Here is a 23,542-nt window from a genome sequence, read left to right as displayed (position 1 = left end):
TCTCCTCAGGAACACCCTCTAGGAACGGCTCCGTTTGCATTAGGGGAGAGACCGATCCTCCTGAGACTCAACCTTCACTCCGGATATCCAGGCATTCCAATGTTTCACAATGTGGTCGGCGTGTCGGGGAAATGCCACGTCCGGTTTCCACCGTAGGGCTCTGAACTGCCGACGGGGAGGCTCAGGTGTCAGCCCCATCCGGATTCTACCCCCCCCCCCCTTTTTTTTTTTTTTTTTTTAAGTTCATAGTCATTCCTGTGTTCTTTAGGCATTTCAGCTGCCACCTCTGCTAAGGGTCCACTGAGTTGTGGCCTCAGCTCCACCATATACTGGTCTGGGAAGAGGCTGTACCCAAGACAGGCCCTTTCAAAATTTTCTAAGAAGGCCTCTGTATCATCACCTACCTTGTATGTGGGGAATTTCTTGGACTGGGGAGTGGTACCTGGAGGAGGACTGTTAGGGCTACCTGGCTGACCCAGTGTAGCCTTTTCCAGCTCCAAGCGCTTCACCTCTCTCCTCTCTTCCGCCTCCAAGCGCTTCATCTCTAGGAAGAAATTCCTTTCTTCTGCAAGTAGAACTCAGCCTGGGTTAAGGGCATCCCTCCATCCTGGTACCGGGATCTCGGGTGGGGGAGGGCTGACCCTTCCCTCCTGGGAAGTCTCTGGTCTCCCATCCCCTTCCTGAATTTCTGTCATGGAGCTGGATGTCTGGGCTTGATCTAGGTCTGTCTTCTCTATGGTGTGCCGCTTTGGGAAGACTGGTTGCTCTAGGGTTTCAGTGCCCGACCACAACCTCATCCATAGGACTGCCCTACTCTAGCCTAGCTATTTTGTTGCCACAATCAGGGCCCTCTTTATCCATACGCAAAGCATGCAGCTGTGTAGGGCACCAGGAAATTTGGGGCACCAAACGTGCTGTTCCAGCCCCTGCTCTGGCTCATGCCCAGGGCCCCTGCCATGCCCTGCCCCGCCTCTGCCCCGCCCCACCCCCACCCCCCTGAGGACAGAAGCAGGGCTGGACCGCGGCACTCACCGACATTGGGAGTGCAGCAACCCGGCCCCAGCCAAGCCGCCGGTGAGTGCTGGGGGGTGATTCTCCCTGCAGCCCAAGCCAGCCCCCCGCACATGGAGGCCTGGGGCCAGCCCCCCCGCTCCTCCTCCGCAGAGGCCTGGGGCCCCACACGCATCTCCCGTGGAGGGGCTGCATAGGGCCCCAGAACAGCTAGGGACGGCCCTGGCCACGATGCTAGAAAAAAAATAAATTACTTGTTGGACTCCCTTGACAGGCTGAACCCTTTTCGTGCCTGTTCCCCCTCAGGCAGCAAAGAAAAGAAAAAACCCTCCCTGGCTTCGCAGGCTGCCAAAAGGGGAAATGTGTCCTTTTAAAATCCTGAGGTCTGTGCCTCTGGTTCAGAATGATCCCACCGCTCTGCCACCGTGGCAAGGCTGATCTCCCGCTCTGGCACTTCGAGTGCAGATGGTGGGGCCCGCAAGGATTCTAAAAATTCATACTGGCCACTCCAGGCTGGTATTAAACTCCCAAGGTTACAGCTTCTCTCTGACCTTGGCTGAGTAGATGCTGCCACCACCCAAGTGGAAAAACCCCTTTGAGAACACAGGAAGGCGCACTTGGGGATTCTTTCCTGTGGGGCACCCTCAAGCCCTTTCACCCGCTCCGCCCCCCCGCCCCAGGGAAGAACTGAGAAAGAAAACGAAGGAAATCAGCTGTTGCCACCAGCTAATTAAACAGCATGTGCACAAACCTCTTAGGACACAAAAATTCAATCCTGTTCTTAAAAAAGGTACATTTTATTTAAAAAAAAGAAAATACATCTGAAAACTCAGGTTATTGCTAGATTTACAAATAAACAGATACAAAAATTAAGAATCAAGAGTAGCTTTCTTGAGGTCCATCTTAAAGGTTACAAGCAAAACAAAAGCACCTGGGATTAAGCACAGAGAAGTCCACAAGCCATAAAGAAATAAACCTAATCATGTTTTCCTAGACATTTTCTGATCTGCTTACATATCTGGGGTTTCAAATGAGTAGTTTCTAGGTATGATTTGATGAGTTTTCATACCTGGCCCCAAGCTCTTACAGCATAGCTGCAGCCCTGTGTCTGCTTCTCCCCGAGAACAGACAGACAAAGGGGAAGTTTTTTCCCAATTTTAAGAAGTTCTAGACTTCCCATTGGCTCTTTTGGTCAGGTGCCTGCTCCCTTCCTTTTACCTATCTAAGGAAACTTTTTAATCCTTTACAGGTAAAGCAAGTAGAGAACAACTACTAAGAGGGATTTTATAGCTAGCTGGCTGTCTGGGTGTCCATAAAAGGGAGCTACCCCCTTTCATTTATCACAGCCTCCTTGGAGGCTTCTCCACAGACGCAAGGATCCCACTGTTAGGCAGCATTCCCTGATATTCAGCTTCCAAGACTTCACCACAGTACTCTGAGCTGTATGCCCTGGCACTACACTAGATAATTCCTCCTTTGCATTTACAATTGTCATATAAACACAGACTCATGTCACACACTAGTCATCACTTGGCCAAGCTATATATTCTTATGAATCCATCCCTCCAATTCCTCAACCATGTGTTGCTCTTCTACCAACTCCCTCCAGTTGGTCAGTCTCTAGTAATAAGTGAACTCCAGACACATCATAGCTATGACCTTCCTTTCACCCAATAACATCGTAATTCAATTCAACAAAGCAATGGTTTGTCTCACTACTTTTGTTCCACACAACACCACGCTGGCTGACGCTCATGGGTCTATTCATCCTCCAGTTACCTCGTGCTTTCTTCCTCTTATTTTTTGTTCACTTATTTCATTAGGCTAGAGGCTAGACTTACCAGGTGGTGACCAGGAGGAGCAGTAATCTTTCCAGAAGTCCTCTGCTGGCATCCAGTCTTCTTCCCAGACTTTTCAAACACAATTGCCCGTGGAACAATAGGTTTGTTAATTAATCCCTGAGGGCGCCTGGAGTTTGGTTAAACTGATTTGGACTGTTGCACCAGGGAGGCGCAGGATGTAACCATGCTCTTGCAAGAGTTCTCTTCTGTTTACCTGGTTGTTTTGAAAACAGAACTGGAATCCCAGGAAGAGCTAACGTTATTCATCTGTGGTGTCATGTCGGCAGGAAATCCTGCACCCAAGCACCAGAGGAGGTGATATTGTATCACCTAAGAAGCAGTATGTGAGTGCGGCCACACACGGTCATTCGTGAACAGCAGAACATTACTGGTCTTAAAACCAGAGCTTTAATTTTTTACAATTTTAGATTAGAAGGTCGCACTCTCGACCAATCAGACAAGGTGAACAGCAGGGTCATTCTCCAGACACTAGACCTGTGGGGTTTTGTTCAGGTTGAGGTATTGTAATTCCAGCACTGGAATCAGCAAATGGATCCAAATTTGGAAGTGGAGAAGGGCTCGGTTTCCTAAGGGAGATCGGGGTCCCCACAAACATTTCAGGTCTCAAGAATCCAGAGACAGAAAATGGGAATCTGCTCTTTCTGCAGATTAGCAGCAGCAGGATTCCAGTCACTCAGCTCTCCCTCCCCAAGGATGACATGACTGAGAAAATCAAGAACTGACTAAATTACACCAAGTGAGCCTCTGCAGGGACCTTGGCACCGTCAGCTTCTGCCACAGAGGACATGAGTTCAGGATGCACCTCAGCTCTCCCGGCCTAGAAGGAGGATCTCATAGGCACAGCAAAGCTGAACTGGGTCTCTGAAGAGACCTTAATAGCTGTTCACTATGATAATTCCCACTCACTCATCCACTGGCGGGCACTGACGGCCGGCTCATCTGAGAGAGAAAAAACTGACCCAACCCTCCCAGGACTAGAGTCAGACTCAAAATTAACCCACCTCCTCCCAGACTGGAATCCTGTAGGTCACCCAATTCCATTTCCAATGGAAACCAGGAATACAGTAAGCTGGTATCTTTAACCTCTGATGTGCTCTGTGGCCAGATGAGGTCTATTTGTTCAAGCTCATAACAGGGCCTATTGAAGCTGCACAATCCTGATCTTCCCCTGGCCTGAAATAAAACAAAACTGAGGAAAAGACAAGGAAGAAAGCAGAAGAGAAACCCCCTGTAAGAGAGGACTCCTCAAGAGCCAGTGGGATGCGACAGCTACCACCCCATCCCACAGAGAGAAACATCAAGCTCAAGGAAAAGGGAAGTCACAGAAAGTCAGTGAGACACTGCTGTATCTATTGTACCTATCACCATGGCATCACCGCTGATCACCATCAGATGTTTAAGGGAGCTCCATGAACCTCATTACACCCTTAAAACGGCATCTCCCCTATTTTTCTCCCCAGCCATGAAAGTACAGTGCTTGTTGGAGAGGGAGAGGGAGAGGGAGAGGGAGAGGGAGAGGGAGGGGGAGAGAGAGGGAGAGAGAGAGAGAGAGAGAGAGAACACACCACTGAAAGAGAGAACACACCACTGAAAGAGAGAACAATGCTTCCTTGTCTTGCAATGGTCACAATAGGGCACACTCTCCTCCCTCCCTGAGAGCCCCTGGCGGAGGGAAGAGTCCAACACAGCCATCCTGACAGACTCCTCTCACTGACTGAGGAGCTCCCCTTAGCAGGCTGCCAAGCTAAGCCTCCCTGTGGTACTTCACAGCCCTGCTGGTATGTGGCGAATTCGAAAGCTTTCGTGAGAAGTTAATGTATATGCTGGCAAACCCCCCAGGGTGACATGAATACAACACAGGGCTACAGTAAACGCTGGCATTATTCAGGAGACACGTGCAGCAGGTGATTACGGTTATTTTCAGAACGGGGACAGATAGCCATTTGCAAACATAATGGGTCAAATTCAACCCGGATATAAACAGGCTCAGTTCTTGCAGGTTTCAATGCAATTGCACCCACATGATGGATGATCCTTGTAGCCGTAACAAGCATCGACTGTTCCAGGCACCGTATTTCATTGGGATTTAAGCACCATTTCGTAAACTTAACTAGGCATGTGAATTCCTGTTTTTGAGAGAGGTAAGTGTCACCTTGTAATTGGAGCAGAGGATTGGGAGCCAGGACTCCTCAGGTCTATTCCTGACTGCCACTGATTCACTAGGTGACCTTCATCAAGTTACTTAACCTCTGTGCCTCCACTTCTCCTTCAGTAAAATGGGGATAAGAACACTGACCTACCTCAAGGGGTGATTATAAGGCTTAATTAATACCAGTAACGTGCTTCAAGAGCCTTTGCTGAAATATGCTCTCCAATAGCACCAATACGATATTATAACGAAAGGAGATAGTCTCGCATTGGTGGCTGAGTAGCCAGGGAATATTCATCAATGCCAGCAGGAGCACTGGCGTGTGATTTCCACAAAGCCACAATATACTTAAATGCCCTTTTAAGGTTTCACACTGCACAGAAAGGCAAAATACACAACCTCGTCTGTCCACAAAACCTCTCCAGAGTAGCTGACCTAGCGTCTCAGCCCACCCCTTCCATACCCTCGTTACATGTTCATTTCAGACTCAAACAGAAAAATGAGCTAATCTCATGAGTGCCACTTGCTCTCACGTGCACAACTCTGAAATCTGAAATCATCACTTTGATCCACCACAAAATGTCAAGGAACGACATTTACAAAGGGGTGGTTTGTTTCAAGAAAACTACCCACAAAAACAGGGCGAGGAGAGTCTCAGCTGCTTTCCCAAAGCAGTCACAGGGGTTAGGCACTCATGTGGTTAGCCTGCTTTATCAGCTCTATCGCCTATTAAATGCGATCCCTTACCCACCGGTCAGGAAAGCCCTTTGAGCGACGAGGCCAAGAAACATGCCACATCCAGACAGCACAGTTCGTCCTCAGTGCCTCCTGGGAACAGGGGAGACGCAAGAGGAAGTTTTTATTTGCAGAGAAAACAGATGAATAAGCAATCTTGGCTGACATTCCTGCCATGGCACAATGAACGTACCCGTTAAACCCCCGCTGACAGCAACTGGAAACCGCTCCAAGGCTTTGCAATAGCCGGGTGTCTGGAACAAAGCCCTGTTTGTACGGCATGACTGATTAAAAAGATCCCCAGCCCCCATAAAAAAAGCAGCCGACTGACTGTGATCCAGTCTGTGAGCCACGGGAGGGAGGCTCTCCTGGCTGTACTTTGGTATTACGCTGAACATGCTACACCGACTGGCATAACGAAGCAGGAATTAAGCATCGTCTTGGACGGCCACAACTCCCAGTCTGGGCTGCGTGTCTGTGCTTATTTTCAACATTAGATTCTGGCAAAACATGGCTCATCTTAAGTGTTTCTCAAAAAAAAAAAAAAAGGAGGAAAAATCCCTTTTTATTCCATGTTAAACATTGTTCTCTTTGACTTGGATAAACATAGGCCTCTTCAGAGCCCCAAGCTGCTCAGATGAGCTCCCAGCAAGCGTGGGGCAGCCTCAGGATCCACTGCCCTTCAGCAAACCACTGTGATCATGAGGGACAAACTCCCCACAGCCACTGGATCATTTCAGGGCCTGCCAGGTCCACATCAAAACCTCTGCCTGTTCCAGTGGATGAGCTCAGAGAGCATAGAGGACTTCAGTGCCTGCCTCCCCCCCCCCGCTAGCTCTTTATACCTCGTTCACCAGCACACCCAGGATCAACACATGCCAAAAACGGGGCAGTTTCGGGGACCTTCCGTCTCTCTCAGGAGCTCCCCTTCTCAGATGTTTGCTGCTTGGGGGCTTTCATAGAATCATAGAATATCAGGGTTGGAAGGGACCCCAGAAGGTCATCTAGTCCAACCCCCTGCTCAAAGCAGGACCAAGTCCCAGTTAAATCATCCCAGCCAGGGCTTTGTCAAGCCTGACCTTAAAAACCTCTAAGGAAGGAGATTCTACCACCTCCCTAGGTAACGCATTCCAGTGTTTCACCACCCTCTTAGTGAAAAAGTTTTTCCTAATATCCAATCTAAACCTCCCCCATTGCAACTTGAGACCATTACTCCTCGTTCTGTCATCTGCTACCATTGAGAACAGTCTAGAGCCATCCTCTTTGGAACCCCCTTTCAGGTAGTTGAAAGCAGCTATCAAATCCCCCCTCATTCTTCTCTTCTGCAGACTAAACAATCCCAGCTCCCTCAGCCTCTCCTCATAAGTCATGTGCTCTAGACCCCTAATCATTTTTGTTGCCCTTCGCTGGACTCTTTCCAATTTATCCACATCCTTCTTGTAGTGTGGGGCCCAAAACTGGACACAGTACTCCAGATGAGGCCTCACCAGTGTCGAATAGAGGGGAACGATCACGTCCCTCGATCTGCTCGCTATGCCCCTACTTATACATCCCAAAATGCCATTGGCCTTCTTGGCAACAAGGGCACACTGCTGACTCATATCCAGCTTCTCGTCTACTGTCACCCCTAGGTCCTTTTCCGCAGAACTGCTGCCTAGCCATTCGGTCCCTAGTCTGTAGCGGTGCATTGGATTCTTCCATCCTAAGTGCAGGACCCTGCACTTATCCTTATTGAACCTCATCAGATTTCTTTTGGCCCAATCCTCCAATTTGTCTAGGTCCTTCTGTATCCTATCCCTCCCCTCCAGCGTATCTACCACTCCTCCCAGTTTAGTATCATCCACAAATTTGCTGAGAGTGCAATCCACACCATCCTCCAGATCATTTATGAAGATATTGAACAAAACCGGCCCCAGGACCGACCCCTGGGGCACTCCACTTGACACCGGCTGCCAACTAGACATGGAGCCATTGATCACTACCCGTTGAGCCCGACAATCTAGCCAGCTTTCTACCCACCTTATAGTGCATTCATCCAGCCCATACTTCCTTAACTTGCTGACAAGAATGCTGTGGGAGACCGTGTCAAAAGCTTTGCTAAAGTCAAGAAACAATACATCCACTGCTTTCCCTTCATCCACAGAACCAGTAATCTCATCATAAAAGGCGATTAGATTAGTCAGGCATGACCTTCCCTTGGTGAATCCATGCTGACTGTTCCTGATCACTTTCCTCTCCTCTAAGTGCTTCAGGATTGATTCTTTGAGGACCTGCTCCATGATTTTTCCAGGGAAGGTCCCCGAAACTGCCCCGTTTTTGGCATGTGTTGATCCTGGGTAACCAGACTTTGCTTTAACCAAACAAAACCAGAGACACCACTGACAATTCTCCCTTTAACACAAAAGCATCCTGAGAGCACTCTGGCTAAGAGCAAACTCCAGTGGAGGCTGACCAGGTGTCTTTACAAACAAACACTGAGAAATCAGCTGACCCCATCTACACTGGCACAGTTGTGACCCAGAGAAAGAGCCATATCCACTACCTGCTGTCATACATCACAGAACTAGTTTTGTGTTTAGTGCAGACGCAGCCCTAGTCCCCCACAGGTTGTCATCAATGCATTTACCCGCCTCTCACCTTCCCTGCTGGCAATTTGGGGAGTTACTCACCTGCTTTGTCGTGCGTGCAATTACACACACACACACACACACACAGAGAGAGCGAGCGCTAGGGTCCATGTATTCATTATTTGTACTGCAGTAGCACCGAGGAGCCCCAGTCATGGCCAGGACTCCAGGGTGCTAGGCACTGTACAGACGCAGAACAAAAAGCCCCAAGCGACACAGGTATGTGAGAAATAGCATTTATCATGCCCCTTCCACTGCCTCTCCTACGTTACCCACACCAGGCCTACCTCTAACATACCAGATCTCAGGGGGACGTGGGAAGCGGTGTTTATTTTTAAATCAGGCTGCCCCAAAGGTGTTCCCTCCTTCTCTCTCCAAATACAGGACGCTCCCTTCCTACCTCCCTTACATGGACCCCATTTCCAAGAAGGCAGAATTCAGTCTGTGATCAGTGTCTGACTTGTGTTTTGTTTTTTCCATGTACATTTTTCTCTTGCCCTCTAAGACCTGCACATGGATTTATTGGTGTGAAAGGAAAATATAATGCCAATAAAAATTTAAACTTTTGAACATTTCTAAAATATATTGCTTGCTAACTATGTACCATCTACAGAATACATGATGGTGTGACAAAGGTTTGATTGGTATACCTCACATATAGCTTTGCCAGCCATACCTAATGCAACCACCCAAGCACATGACGGTCAGACCTGCACCATCATCACGGTAACATTTTTGAGTGTGTGACATGTCAACAGTTGAACTAAATTCAGATCTCATTCACACAGAGCTTAGATACTGTAGGCCCATCGTAAACAGGCTGTGACTGTGGGTATGTCTACACTACCCACGTTGCACCACTGCCGCGGCAGCCCTGTGACGTGGGCGGTATAAACACGCTTCATCGCCAGGGGAGAGCTCTCCCAGCGACAAAAAAACCCAGCTCCCCTCTCAAGCGGTGGTAGGTCTATGGCTGGGAGCGCAGCTCCCGGTGATAAAGCGCTGTCTATACTGGTGCTTTTCGGCGCTAAAACTCTTGTCGCTCAGGGGGCTGTTTCTTCACACCCCTAAAGGACAAAAGTTTTAGCGCTGAGAGTGGCAGTGTCGGCACAGCCTGGGTGACAAAGGCATTGTTCTGGCTTTAAAATGGGAGCTGCTGTTTTTGATCTCCTTAGAGTCCCACCCACAGCTGTGAAGTATTCATTGAAATATTCACTGCCCAGGCTGTGAACCCAAATTCTGCAAGACAAAGGCAAGTGAGTCCTGCCCTCCCCTGTAAATGTCTCAAGCTGGGCAGGAGTCACAGTGCCCACTGTAAAACTACCCCAAGGGCTTTTTAAAAAAACTGGCTCACTGCTGTATGGCCGAGAACACCAGATATACTGTGCACCCAGTTCTGCAGAAAACTCTTAAGGGATGTTAACAAGCCCTATTTCCCCCTTACACTGGTAAAGTTCTTTCACAATTCAGGATGCAAGGCAGGAAGATTTATCCACATTAGGATTTTATCAGCAATCCAATTCCATGCTTGCGCTTTAATAAGCACTCTACCTGACTGGTTGTTCCTCATACGGATAGCTTTTGCTTTGGCCAGCTCCAAAGCAGTGACCCATCGTTGCCTCTCCACTTCGGAGCTTGCCTTTAGATGGTATGTCCTTCCCCCATTGGAGAGTACGATGTTACAGGAGTCCTCTGTATCAATGTGCGCTGTTGACAAGTTGATGGTTCCGCGGCAGGTGTGAGCCATTTCAGCCTGTGTCCTGCACAACAAGAGAGAAGGGGTATAAAATCCTCTGGGTCCACATTCAGACCTTTTAAAAAACTACTATTCCCTGACCACACAGCATTCCCCTGCTTGCCATGCGCCATTCTGCAAAACTAACCCGCTAGAGCAGCTGTAAAGAAAAACACCCAGAGAATTCAGAGAACAAAACTGAGCCTTCAAAGCCAGGAGTGCTTCCCAAAAGGAAGAGAAACAATCCAACACACACAGTTTGGAATAAAGTGTTCAGTCGCTTTCACTGCGCAGCCCTCGTCTGTTACCTTTAGGGTTTTGCAACCCAGCAAAATAAGCTTCTTGCTGTCCAGAGTTACACTACTTAAAGCTCTTCCCCCCCACAGCATTTCCCGCCTAATTCTTACTGCTGCTTCTTTCCCTTCCCACTTTCATTGCTAGGGTCCCATTCAGTAGCCCTGACTCACAAGACTAAGGGTATGTCTACACTACGAAATTAGGTCGAATTTATAGAAGTCGGTTTTTTAGAAATCGGTTTTATATATTCGAGTGTGTGTGTCCCCACAGAAAATGCTCTAAGTGCATTAAGTGCATTAACTCGGCGGAGTGCTTCCACAGTACCGAGGCAAGCGTCGACTTCCGGAGTGTTGCACTGTGGGTAGTTATCCCACAGTTCCCGCAGTCTCCGCTGCCCACTGGAATTCTGGGTTGAGATCCCAATGCCTGATGGGGCTAAAACATTGTCGCGGGTGGTTCTGGGTACATATCGTCAGGCCCCCGTTCCCTCCCTCCCTCCATGAAAGCAAGGGCAGACAATCGTTTCGCGCCTTTTTTCTTGAGTTACCTGTGCAGACGCCATACCACGGCAAGCATGGAGCCCGCTCAGGTAACCGTCACCGTATGTCTCCTGGGTGCTGGCAGACGCGGTACTGCATTGCTACACAGTAGCAGCAACCCATTGCCTTGTGGCAGCAGACGGTGCAATACGACTGGTAGCAGTCATGGTCATGTCTGAGGTGCTCCTGGCCGCGTCAGCCAGGAGCGCCTGGGCAGACATGGGTGCAGGGACTACATTAGAAGTGACTTGACCAGGTCATTCTCTTTAGTCCTGCAGCCAGTCCTATTGAACCATCTTATGGTGAGCAGGCAGGCGATACGGATTGCTAGCTGTCCTATTGCACCATCTTCTGCCGAGCAGCCATGAGATGTGAATGGCTTGCAGTCCTTCTGCACCGTCTGCTGCCAGACAAAGATGTAAAAGATAGATGGAGTGGATCAAAACAAGAAATAGACCAGATTTGTTTAGTACTCATTTGCTTCCCCCCCCCCCCCCCGCTCAGGGGACTCATTCCTCTAGGTCACGCTGCAGTCACTCACAGAGAAGGTGCAGCGAGGTAAATCTAGCCATGTATCAATCAGAGGCCAGACCAACCTGCTTGTTCCAATAAGAACAATAACTTAGGTGCACCATTTCTTATTGGAACCCTCCCTGAAGTCCTGCCTGAAATACTCCTTGATGTAAAGCCACCCCCTTTGTTGATTTTAGCTCCCTGAAGCCAACCCTGTAAGCCATGTCGTCAGTCGCCCCCCCTCCGTCAGGGCAACGGCAGACAATCGTTCCGCGCCTTTTTTCTGTGCGGACGCCATACCAAGGCAAGCATGGAGGCCGCTCAGCTCGCTCTGGCAATTAGGAGCACATTAAACACCACACGCATTATCCAGCAGTATATGCAGCACCAGAACCTGGCAGAGCGATACCGGGCGAGGAGGCAACGTCAGCGCAGTCACGTGAGTGATCAGGACATGGACACAGATTTCTCTGAAAGCATGGGCCTTGCCAATGCATGCATCATGGTGTTAATGGGGCAGGTTCATGCGGTGGAACACCGATTCTGGGCTCGGGAAACAAGCACAGACTGGTGGGACCGCATAGTGTTGCGGGTCTGGGACGATTCCCAGTGGCTGCGAAACTTTCGCATGCGTAAGGGCACTTTCATGGAACTTTGTGACTTGCTTTCCCCTGCCCTGAAGCACATGAATACCAAGATGAGAGCAGCCCTCACAGTTGAGAAGCGAGTGGCGATAGCCCTGTGGAAGCTTGCAACGCCAGACAGCTACTGGTCAGTCGGGAATCAATTTGGAGTGGGCAAATCTACTGTGGGGGCTGCTGTGATGCAAGTAGCCCACGCAATCAAAGATCTGCTGATATCAAGGGTAGTGACCCTAGGAAATGTGCAGGTCATAGTGGATGGCTTTGCTGCAATGGGATTCCCTAACTGTGGTGGGGCCATAGACGGCCATATCCCTATCTTGCAACCGGAGCACCAAGCCGGCGAGTACATAAACCGCAAGGGGTGCTTTTCAGTAGTGCTGCAAGCTCTGGTGGATCACAAGGGACGTTTCACCAACATCAGCGTGGGATGGCCGGGAAAGGTACATGACGCTTGCATCTTCAGGAACTCTGGTCTGTTTCAAAAGCTGCAGGAAGGGACTTTATTCCCAGACCAGAAAATAACTGTTGGGGACGTTGAAATGCCTACAGTTATCCTTGGGGACCCAGCCTACCCCTTAATGCCATGGCTCATGAAGCCGTACACAGGCAGCCTGGACAGTGGTCAGGAGCTGTTCAACTACAGGCTGAGCAAGTGCAGAATGGTGGTAGAATGTGCATTTGGACGTTTAAAGGCGCGCTGGTGCAGTTTACTGACTCGCTTAGACCTCAGCGAAACCAATATTCCCACTGTTATTACTGCTTGCTGTGCGCTCCACAATATTTCTGAGAGTAAGGGGGAGACGTTTATGGCGGGGTGGGAGGTTGAGGCAAATTGCCTGGCTGCTGGTTACGCGCAGCCAGACACCAGGGCGGTTAGAAGAGCACAGGAGGGCGCGGTATGCATCAGAGAAGCTTTGAAAACCAGTTTCATGACTGGACAGGCTACGGTGTGAAAGTTGTGTTTGTTTCTCCATGATGAAACCCCCTGCCCCTTTGTTCACTCTACTTCCCTGTAAGCTAACCACCCTCCCCTCCTCCCTTCAATCACCGCTTGCAGAGGCAATAAAGTCATTGTTGCTTCACATTCATGCATTCTTTATTCATTCATCACACAAATAGGGGGATGACTACCAAGGTAGCCCAGGAGGGGTGGTGGAGGGGGGAAGGAAAATGCCACACAGCACGTTAAAAGTTTACAACTTTAAAATTTATTGAATGCCAGCCTTCTGTTTTTTGGGCAATCCTCTGTGGTGGAGTGGCTGGTTGGCCGGAGGCCGCCCCACCGTGTTCTTGGGCGTCTGGGTGAGGAGGCTATGGAACTTGGGGAGGAGGGTGGTTGGTTGCACAGGGGCTGTAGCGGCGGTCTGTGCTTCCAGCAGCCTCAGCATTGAATCCTGCCTCCTCTCATCATGCTGCCGCCACCTTTCAGCTTCAGCCCGCCACTTACTCTCCCGGTCATTTTGTGCTTTCCTGCACTCTGACATTATTTGCCTCCATGCATTCGTCTGTGCTCTGTCAGTGTGGGAGGACAGCATGAGCTCAGAGAACATTTCATCACGAGTGCTTTTTTTTTCTTTCTAATCTTCACTAGCCTCTGGGAAGGAGAAGATCCTGTGATCATTGAAACACATGCAGCTGGTGGAGGAAAAAAAAAAGGGACAGCGGTATTTAAAAAGACCCATTTTATAAAACAATGGCTACACTCTTTCAGGGTAAACCTTGCTGTTAACATTACTTACATAGCACATGTGCTTTCGTTACAAGGTCGCATTTTGCCTCCCCCCACAGCGTGGCTACCCCCTCAACCCTCCCCCCCTCCCCGTGGCGAACAGCAGGGAACATTTCTGTTCAGCCACAGGCAAACAGCCCAGCAGGAACAGGCACCTCTGAGTGTCCCCCGAAGAAAAGCACCCTATTTCAACCAGGTGACCATGAATGATCTCATTCTACTGCGGATAACACAGAGAGATAAAGAATGGATGTTGTTTGAACGCCAGCAAACATACACTGCAATGCTTTGTTGTACAATGATTCCCGAGTACGTGCTACTGGCCTGGATTGGTAAAGTGTCCTACCATGGAGAACGCAATAAGGCTGCCCTCCCCAGAAACCTTTTGCAAAGGCTTTGGGAGTACATCCAGGAGAGCTGCGAATGCCAGGGCAAATTAATCCTTTCACATGCTTGCTTTTAAACCACGTATAGTATTTTAAAAGGTACACTCACCGGAGGTCCCTTCTCCACCTGCCGGGTCCAGGAAGCAGTCTTGGGTGGGTTCGGGGGGTACTGGCTCCAGGTCCAGGGTGAGAAACAGTTCCTGGCTGTCGGGAAAACCGGTTTCTCCGCTTGCTTGCTGTGAGCTATCTACAACCCCATCATCATCATCTTCTTCGTCCCCAAAACCTGCTTCCGTGTTCCCTCCATTCCATTGAAGGAGTCAAACAACACGGCTGGGGTAGTGGTGGCTGAACCCCCTAAAATGGCATGCAGCTCATCATAGAAGCGGCATGTTTGGGGCTCTGACCCGGAGCGGCCGTTCGCCTCTCTGGTTTTCTGGTAGGCTTGCCTCAGCTCCTTCAGTTTCACGCGGCACTGCTTCGGGTCCCTGTTATGGCCTCTGTCCTTCATGCCCTGGGAGATTTTGACAAAGGTTTTGGCATTTCAAAAACTGGAACAGAGTTCTGATAGCACAGATTCCTCTCCCCATACAGCGATCAGATCCCGTACCTCCCGTTCAGTCCATGCTGGAGCTCTTTTGCGATTCTGGGACTCCATCAGGTCACCTCTGCTGATGAGCTCCACATGGTCACCTGCAGCTTGCCATGCTGGCCAACCAGGAAATGAGATTCAAAAGTTTGTGGTTCTTTTCCTGTCTACCTGGCCAGTGCATCTGAGTTGAGAGTGCTGTCCAGAGCGGTCACAATGGAGCACTCTGGGATAGCTCCCGGAGGCCATTACTGTCGAATTGTGTCCACAGTACCCCAAATTCGACCCGGCAAGGCCGATTTAAGCGCTAATCCACTTGTCAGGGGTGGACTAAGGAAATCGATTTTAAGAGCCCTTTAAGTCAAAAAAAAGGGCTTCATCGTGTGGACGGGTGCAGGTTTACATCGATTTAACGCTGTTAAATTCGACCTAAAGTCCTAGTGTAGACCAGGACTAACTCTCTCTCTGTCATGCCCCTTTATCTGCTCTCAATTGTTGCCTCTTGTCTGATGTTTAGATTGCAAACTGGGGGGGGCAAAGTTGTGACTTCCCGTCTGTGAAGCTCTTCGGAGCTGTACACATGCATTTTAGCAACATGACAACCAGCCTTGACAACACTCCTGTTTGCTGTATGGGATTACTCACATGAGTAAGGGCTGCAGGCTCAGCCCCATATTTTTGTAGGATTAAACGCCCACAGAATTCACTTCACCCCAGACACATGTGTAGCACTCAGCCCAACAGTGATCCCTGTGAGGGAAGTCATTGGCCAACATTCTACTGGGGACAAACACCTTCCTACGAATCATTACTTAGGGGTGATTTCATCCCCTAATTTGTAGGAAACCAGGCTGTTAGATTTACTCTGCATTTGTAAAGTGCCTGTTGCTCACGATGCTATATGCCAATGGTTCCCAACCCACCGGGGCTTGTCTCTCACCTGTGCTCTCCCTTCCCCTGGGCAGCAGGCAGCGGCGTGGGGAGCAGGATCCAGCTGCAGTTGCACAGAAGAGCACCTCCAGGGACCACATGGGATGGGAACAGGCTGCTAACTGTCCACTCGTTGGCTCCAGCTGCTTCCTCCGAGCTGCTGTGATGCCTGGATCCTGCTCTCACTTCCCCTGGGCAGCAGGATCCAGGCAGCAGTAGCAGTGTGGAGGAAGCAGCTGGAACCAGCCAGCAGACAGCTGCAGGAGCTGCTCAGTCAGGGACCTTTGGACACTAGTGTCAGAAAACTTTCTACAGTTGGACCGGCCTGTCCCTGGCTTAGGCTGATGGACAGTTTGCGCCAACCCCTGCCTACTGCCTCCCTCGGTCTCTTCACTTCAGCCTCACTCCACACCTGCCCCTCATGCCCTCCTGCTTTGGCCCTTGCCCCCACCACTCCTCTCCCCAACGTTCCCTCTCGTTTGCCTTGCCATTTGGTGCATCCCCTCCCAATCACACACCATCAGCTAAACAAATCATTGCTGCCCTCAAATTTAGAGACTAACCAATTTATTTGAGCATAAGCTTTCGTGAGCTACAGCTCACTTCATCGGATGCATACTGTGGAAAGTACAGAAGACGTTTTTAGACACACAAACCATGAAAAAATGGGTGATTATCACTACAAAAGGTTTTCTCTCCCCCCACAGGAGAGTGGGGTGGGAGGAGAGAAAACCTTTTGTAGTGATAATCACCCATTTTTTCATGGTTTGTGTGTCTAAAAACGTCTTCTGTACTTTCCACAGTATACATCCGATGAAGTGAGCTGTAGCTCACTAAAGCTTATGCTCAAATAAATTGGTTAGTCTCTAAGGTGCCACAAGTACTCCTTTTCTTTTTGCAAATACAGACTAACACGGCTGTTACTCTGAAACCTGCCCTCAAATTGTTCACTCTGCTTGTGCATTATCCTCCCTCCCCGCATTCCTCTGCGGGGCAGGGACTGTCTGCAGCTCTGTTTGTACAGCCCCAAGTACGTGGCCATTCTTGGTTAGTCCCTAGGCACCACCATGATTAATAAAAATGGAAACCATGGCATGGGATTTAGAAACCTCCAGCTCCTTTTTATCACAGCGTCACTTTTTACTCTCCCCTCAGTGGTGGTTTATGGCATGTTTTAGCCTTACATGCAGTGCAAGGAATTTTTCATACAATTAAGTAGCAGGGTCCCAGGCCTGCAGAATTGATGATCTAATTAAACCTCAAAAGCAATTGAAGACCAGCAGACCATGACTAGGAGGGGGAAGGGCAATGGGAAGGAGAAGCAAGACGGAGGAGGAATGCTGCTTCTGGATGAGCAGATTGTGGGCTGCTTTGCTGGTATCTTGTTAGTTACATTTAAACAGTTGTCATATTTTGAACTGCAGAATGCAAGGTTTTCTCCTGTACTTGATGCTGAGCTGGGGGAAGGGAGGATCTGGAGCAGTAAGGGGAGGATGCTGCTGAGTGACAGTCTACTGGTTGCAAATTTCCCCAGCAACAGTCTGAGAATAGCAGCAGTTTGCTCAGTGATTTGCAGTGACTTTTCAATTACTGATGCCATTTTTTATTTTTAATTCTCCCCTACGCCTAGTGATGCTCAATCCCGATTAAGGAGTATGCCCAGGTCAAGTTTATTGTTCTAAACTTCAGCTGGTTTTGCTATAGGCTTGTTTCAAAAATGTGGTCAGATTTTTTTAAAAATATGAACGAAGTATAGTGTCCCCTTTCCCATGGCTCAAAAATGGAGGCAGGGATTTTGCTTAAGCTTTCTGAAAAAAATTACTTTCAGTCAGACACCATCCCTGCGAAATTTCAGCCCAAAAGAGGTTTTGGAAAGTTGGAGGCATGTGAAAATAGGGAGTATGGGAAAAGAGTTTTGCAGCCTTCACTGCAGGAGTCATACTGCAGCAAGATGCTAATTCACCTAGAACAGGGATTCTCAAACTTTTGTACTGGTGACCCCTTTCACACAGCAAGCCTCCAAGTGCGACCCCCCCTTATGAATTAAAAATACTTTTTTATATATTTAACACCATTATAAATGCTAGAGGCAAAGCAGAGTTTGGGGTGGAAGCTGACAGCTCGCGACCCCTTGAGGGATCCCGACCTATAATAAAGGCTGGTAGATGACGTGCAAGTGTTTGCACATACACACAGGAGTGAGTCCCAGAGGTAGCAGCATATGAGAGATGTGTCAAGGTGTATTGTGTAGATGCATCTATGACAGGCCTCATTAACCAATCAGATCACAGCTGACATCCAAGATCTTGCACAAAAAGTTCATAATTACACCTGGCCAATTGTGTAATGCTTCATGGGTGGGAAGCAGGAGGCCCTGATTCCTACAGAACAGTTTATGCCCTGAAGTTAGAGACCTCATTAAACACGTGCTTAGCTTGCACCATTCCAGATGTTATTAGTGGCCATAACATTATCTAGGCATTTTAAAAAGCCATCTACAGAATTTCTTGGTGACTTCCTGCAGCAATGAGTCCTGCAGGTTAATCATTGGCTACATAGACACTACCTAAAGTATTTTCTCCATTGACTGGTTCTAAAGGTACTAAGTTCTCATGAGTATCCCAGACTGGGTAAAGACAGAGGGGACGGATCAATTTTCACAAAGCCCCTCAAGGCCCCTCTAATTCCTCTTCCCGATAAATCCTTAGTATAGCCCACACCGTCAGCGAAAGACTCTTTTATGGTCAACTGTCCTCCACCTGCTCCTCATTGGATCCACCCCCACCTGGTCACATAACCCTGTGTCATCCACATCAACTACTTTACAGGGAACAGTGACATCAAGGGACATTTAAAATATATCAAACCGCTTTTAAGGGTTCCACCGATTTGAAAAGTTAACTACATTGTCTCCTTTGCCTCTTCACCTCCCCTTCCCTCTGCTCTCTTCCATGTTCCTGGACCCATTATTCCCTTCTTGTACATACTGCCCTGGCAGCCAGCCATCCTCTCCTTCCCGGGACACATAATGGTCATGCTTAAATGTGCCAGCTACTTTATGCAGGGATTTTCAAAGGAGTCGAAGTGAGTTAGGTGTTCAGCTCGCACTGAAACCAATGGGATCTTGGCTCTTAACTCACTTGGGCTCCTGTGAAAATCTCAGACGCGTGTAACTCCTTAGCCAACTCACTCACTGGGGTGGGATTTTCAAAGGCGCACAAGTCGCTCAGGAGCACAGACCCCACAGAGGTTCATGGGACCTGTGCTCTTAAACAAATCGGGTGCCTTTGGCTGGAATGTGAAGTATTTCCTGCAGCAACTGTAGGTGTGTACAAGAGAACAATGACTCCTCCTTTCCAGCTGCTTTTAGAGTCCTGCCATGCCAAAGAAGCTGGGAATGTGGAGAACCTGCACCATGTGACCACCCAGCTCTCCACAGTCCTACAGCAGATGATCTATGAACCCCAGTTTGGGAATCACTGGGTTAAATAATCATAGAAATGTAGGGTTAGGAGGGACCTCGCAACGTCACCTGCTCTCTACGCCCCCTCCTGCTCCAGTTTTATCTGCTCCTTTCCTAGACCATCATCTCAGCTCTATGCTTCTCAAGGAGAGGCAGGGATCTCAGCCAGTGCTCCAGGAGAAGATTGACTATTTTCTGCTTCTTCTCGGATTCACCCAGAAAGCAGGCGCACTTTTTGAACTGCTGCTGCTCCCTAGCAGATGCTTTCACTGAACCAAACACAGCAATGCCAAGCCTCTCTGCCCTGAAGAACCCTGCATGCTCAGAGCCCACCACCATGTAACTGTGCAAGGGATGGACATGGACCTGCTCTGTAAGAATTTTATGCATACTGGAAACAAATATTTATTTTCACTATAAATAAATTGCAATGCTGTGCTGTTATAAGGGACGTGATTCGGAGTTGTAACCTTCCAGCTGCATTTAACACTGTCTCATTGGGAACAGTATCCCTGGTAATTACCGAGTGTCCAGTGATAGGGGCTGGATGATACAGGGGAAACACTCTTCAGTGGGGGTACCTACCGTTAACCTGCAAAGCAATCCATGGCAGAGTCCCGAGGAGAGCATTTGAAAGGCTGGTGCTGTACAGGAGCTCACACCCAGCTACCACAAGACAGATGCTCTCCATCTGGAGGCGGGGGGGTGGGGGGGGGAGGAACATGGTGACTCTCGAATCTGGCTGCACCGAGAAAGCGTGTGTTACTGTATGAATCTATTGGTTTAGTTTATTGGCGGCTGTAAGGAAGAGTGAGCAGGATGGAAACAATGGCTCATGCTAAGCCACCCCTCAGCAAACACGTGAGGGTGTTATGGGACAACAGCAGGGCCTCTGGCTCTGCGGAGCCTGGCCCAACCTCCCCAAAGCCTGCTCAGTTGGTTTTAAACACAGAGGGCCGAAGCACAGGAACTGACAAGAACCAAGGAACTCTGGCTGGATTAGAAGGGACTCTGCCTCTCAAGACGGGAGAGGGAGTCTCGGTAAGGGAAGTCAGTCACCCAAGCTAGGCCTGCCTAGGTGGCCACCATCACAGGATGGTAGAGCTTTAGGTTAGAGAGACATGCCTGAGGACTGTGGGTTCAGCACAGACTCACTCAAGAGTTGCCCTCCTATTCTGTGACTCTAAGCCATGGGCTGTGTCATGTGGGATGAGCTAGGACCACCCACTGCATTGGGAGTCCCTGGAAGAGATGTGGTTGATTCAGCCAGAATTCCTCTAGTCTGGGGCTTCCATAAAGCAGCCACTCTGCCATCCCTTTACAGGTGCTGCACATGTGCCCCAACTTTCTGGTTCTGCTCTACTGACAGGTGCAAAGCCCTGGCCCCAGTCCCACCCTGCCCTCTTTGGGGAACGTGACAGAAGGGTGCAGAAGTCTGTGCCACTGAAGGGGGACCCACAGTCATGATCCTGCTCCTGGGATGATGCTCCAATAAGCCAGTGCTGTGAGGAATAAACAGCAACTTCCATGCACCGGAGTCTGGTAAAGGATGGAAGAGCAGCCCTTTCCGGACAGCACAGGCTGGGGCTAGCTGACCAGGAGCCAGGACAAGCAGCTGCAGAGACATGAGGGCTGCCACGCCCATTTTTACAGAATTTGATGGCAGTCAGGGAAGGGAGCAAAGGCCTTTGCTGCTCTGTTACTGAGGTTGAATAGAGCCCTACAGAAACCCCAGGGAGGCCACCCTGCACCTCCTGGGAACTCCCCATCTGCACTGAACGTGACCTGTCCCAGGGAGACTGGAGCCTGGCACAGAGCCTGTGCTCCCCATGCAGCTCCGGGCTGGATGCTACAGAGGAGCACAAGGAAAGAGCGGGGAGAAAGACCCCTTTCATGCCCTCTACTAGCACTGTGGGCCAAATTCAACCCTGGTGTAACCCTATGGAGCTCAGCATAGCTGCATCTGCTTGCACCTGGGCTGAATTTGACCCTGAGTGCAATGAAGCTGCCACTTCCACATCTGGCACCACCCTCCCTGGTGAGACCCTCACAGGAGGGCTGCTTTCCTCTTTAAGGCACAAAGCCCCAAAACGATGATGGTTTTTTGCAAATAAAATGAAGGGTTCTAAGGTGACTCCACTAAACCACCTTAAATCACAACATCCCTGCTCCTCCAGCCAAGGAAACTGCTTCTAATTTTCTAACTGGTGCGTTGCTTTATTTTTAAAAAAGTGACCTTTTCCTGGAAACTTGCATGGGAGATCATTTACCATAAATTAGAGCACATGCACAGGGAACACCACGGACTGCGCGCCTAACGCCCTCAAACTGCTTCCTCCACCTCCAAACACAAAAATTAAAAGGTGTCCTTCAGCAGCTCCCCTGCGTTGGGACAGACAGATCTGCCTGTTCCTCGCATCAGGTCAATGATTGCATAATGTGACCCAGGCAGATTTCCTGATTCCAGGGTTTCTGAGATAATCTGGGAGCTGCACATATGGGGGAAACATGTGGGCCACCAATACAAAAACTGACCTGAGGTTAGATACATGATGGGACACTATGTACACATGACACAGGATGATGCTGAATGTTTGCAATTCTCTGACACACACACACAGAGCTCTAATGGGAGGAATTCACCTTACAGGGAACCAAAAACATAAATGAACAGTTCTTCCCAGCACCTCAGGGATATAAATAGGAAAGGCTTATGCACAGCAGCTACTCACACACAAGGTTGAGCAGACTGCCTGGACAGATGAACATAGATAATCCAAATCATTGCTGTGGTGAAATTATAGGAGTGAGAGTGCCTTGCTGCTTCCCATCACCTCCTCCTTTGTTCCCATGGCTCTGGTCTGAGCTGCCCTTAACATGCCTGTGACGAATTTGTTACTAATGACCTGAGTGCAGGGCTCTGCACAGAGGCACCAGAGAACGGCAGCAGGGCAGAGGGGCATTAATTTTAAGTGACCTTTTCATAGAGATGCCCCAAATTCCAGTGTCCCCCATACGCACTCTGCTGGGGTGCCCTATGAAAGACGTATTGGAGTTCAAAAGGAGAATCCAGACAGGACAGAACTAACAACCCTGAACTGGTCCCCAGAAATAAACTCCACTATCCCATAGGAATGCCATACCATTCAAGCTCAGCAGGACGTTGAAAAGGCAGGTTTGATGGGTTACCTTGTCAATTAATCTGTCAAGATGTATACAAACTGCTGACCTCTCCCAGGAGGAGGATTGTGGGAGAGAGCAGCAGCTGCTTTTGGTGTAGCCTGGCCTTAAAAAAGTGGAGTTTAAAAAAAAAAAAAAAAGGAGGTTTTCCCCTTACCCACAAACGTTAAAAAGCACTCACGGGATGTCGCTTCAATTTTCTGGAATTTTTTGCCCCACAAACTGTCCAAGTGCGGTATACTTCAGCTCCACAGATGAATATTTCAGGAAGTCCTGAGCAGGACAAACTGCAGCTTCTAACTGAAATGCTTTTGCAATCACACCACCAGTGGGTCCCACCAATCACCCACTCACACCAACTAATTGATGTAGCACTGGATTTGCTGCAGCTGGTTTACACAAACCTTACAGATTCACCATTCAAATCAATTCCGGAAGCTCACACGGTATTTATTTCAAGTAAGCCATGTTACTGCTCTTCTATACACATTATAAACGAATGCACCACAAAATACTCACAACTCCCCTGTATCACAAACACTAGCCCAGAGATACTCAGGACACGGAACATTCTACAGCCCGTGAACAGCGGTACGCAGGCGTAAAACCAGCCCCAATGTTAAAACCCGGAGATCCAGCCCCCGGGCGGCAGGCCAGATGCTACATAGGCCTACAACAGTGGCTTTCTAAACACACGCATAGAAAAACGTGTAAGCGTGGGGAGAGATGCACTGAGGTGGTTGTCACGGCAAAGTGAGATTCACATCCTAGTGGGCACTGCAGCACACGGCAGCTCCCTTGATGGGGTTCTAAAAGGGCTCCCGGTGTCTCACCACAGACGCCAATCAGGACAAGGCACACAGAGATAGTCTGTTCACCCTGCAGGGGTGGCCAACCCATGGCTCCGGAGCCAGATGCGGCTCTTCAGAGGTTAATATGCGGCTCCTTGTACAGGCACAGACTCCAGGGCTGGAGCTACAGGCACCAACTTGCCAGTGTGCCGGGGGGGGTGCTCACTGCTCAGCCGCTGGCGCTGCCACAGGCCCTGCCCCCACTCCACCCCTTCCCGCCCCCTCCCCTGAGCCTGCCATGCCCTCGCTCCTCCCCATCCCGCACAGAGCCTCCTGCGCCTCACGAACCAGCTGATCGGGAG

At 49.4% G+C, this 23,542-nt stretch overlaps 1 protein-coding gene across 5 annotated transcripts in view; it reads right to left on the bottom strand.

The window, feature by feature from the left end:
• OSBP2 (oxysterol binding protein 2) overlaps window positions 1-23,542 on the bottom strand; it is a 344,207-nt gene that overhangs the window by 266,698 nt on the left and 53,967 nt on the right. For 4 of the 5 annotated variants that reach the window (XM_043529960.1, XM_037878931.2, XM_037878932.2 and 1 more), the window contains exon 2: window positions 9,936-10,144. In XM_043529960.1, the coding sequence (XP_043385895.1) occupies window positions 9,936-10,144 (209 nt within the window). Of the gene's footprint in view, window positions 1-5,773; window positions 5,851-9,935; window positions 10,145-23,542 lie in introns of those variants that run through there. The other variant, XM_037878935.2, reaches the window with a different exon arrangement.

This window comes from Chelonia mydas, chromosome 15 (genome assembly GCF_015237465.2).
Source record: "Chelonia mydas isolate rCheMyd1 chromosome 15, rCheMyd1.pri.v2, whole genome shotgun sequence".
Taxonomy (NCBI): Eukaryota; Metazoa; Chordata; order Testudines; family Cheloniidae; genus Chelonia; species Chelonia mydas.
This window is presented reverse-complemented; position numbering and strand designations above follow the sequence as displayed.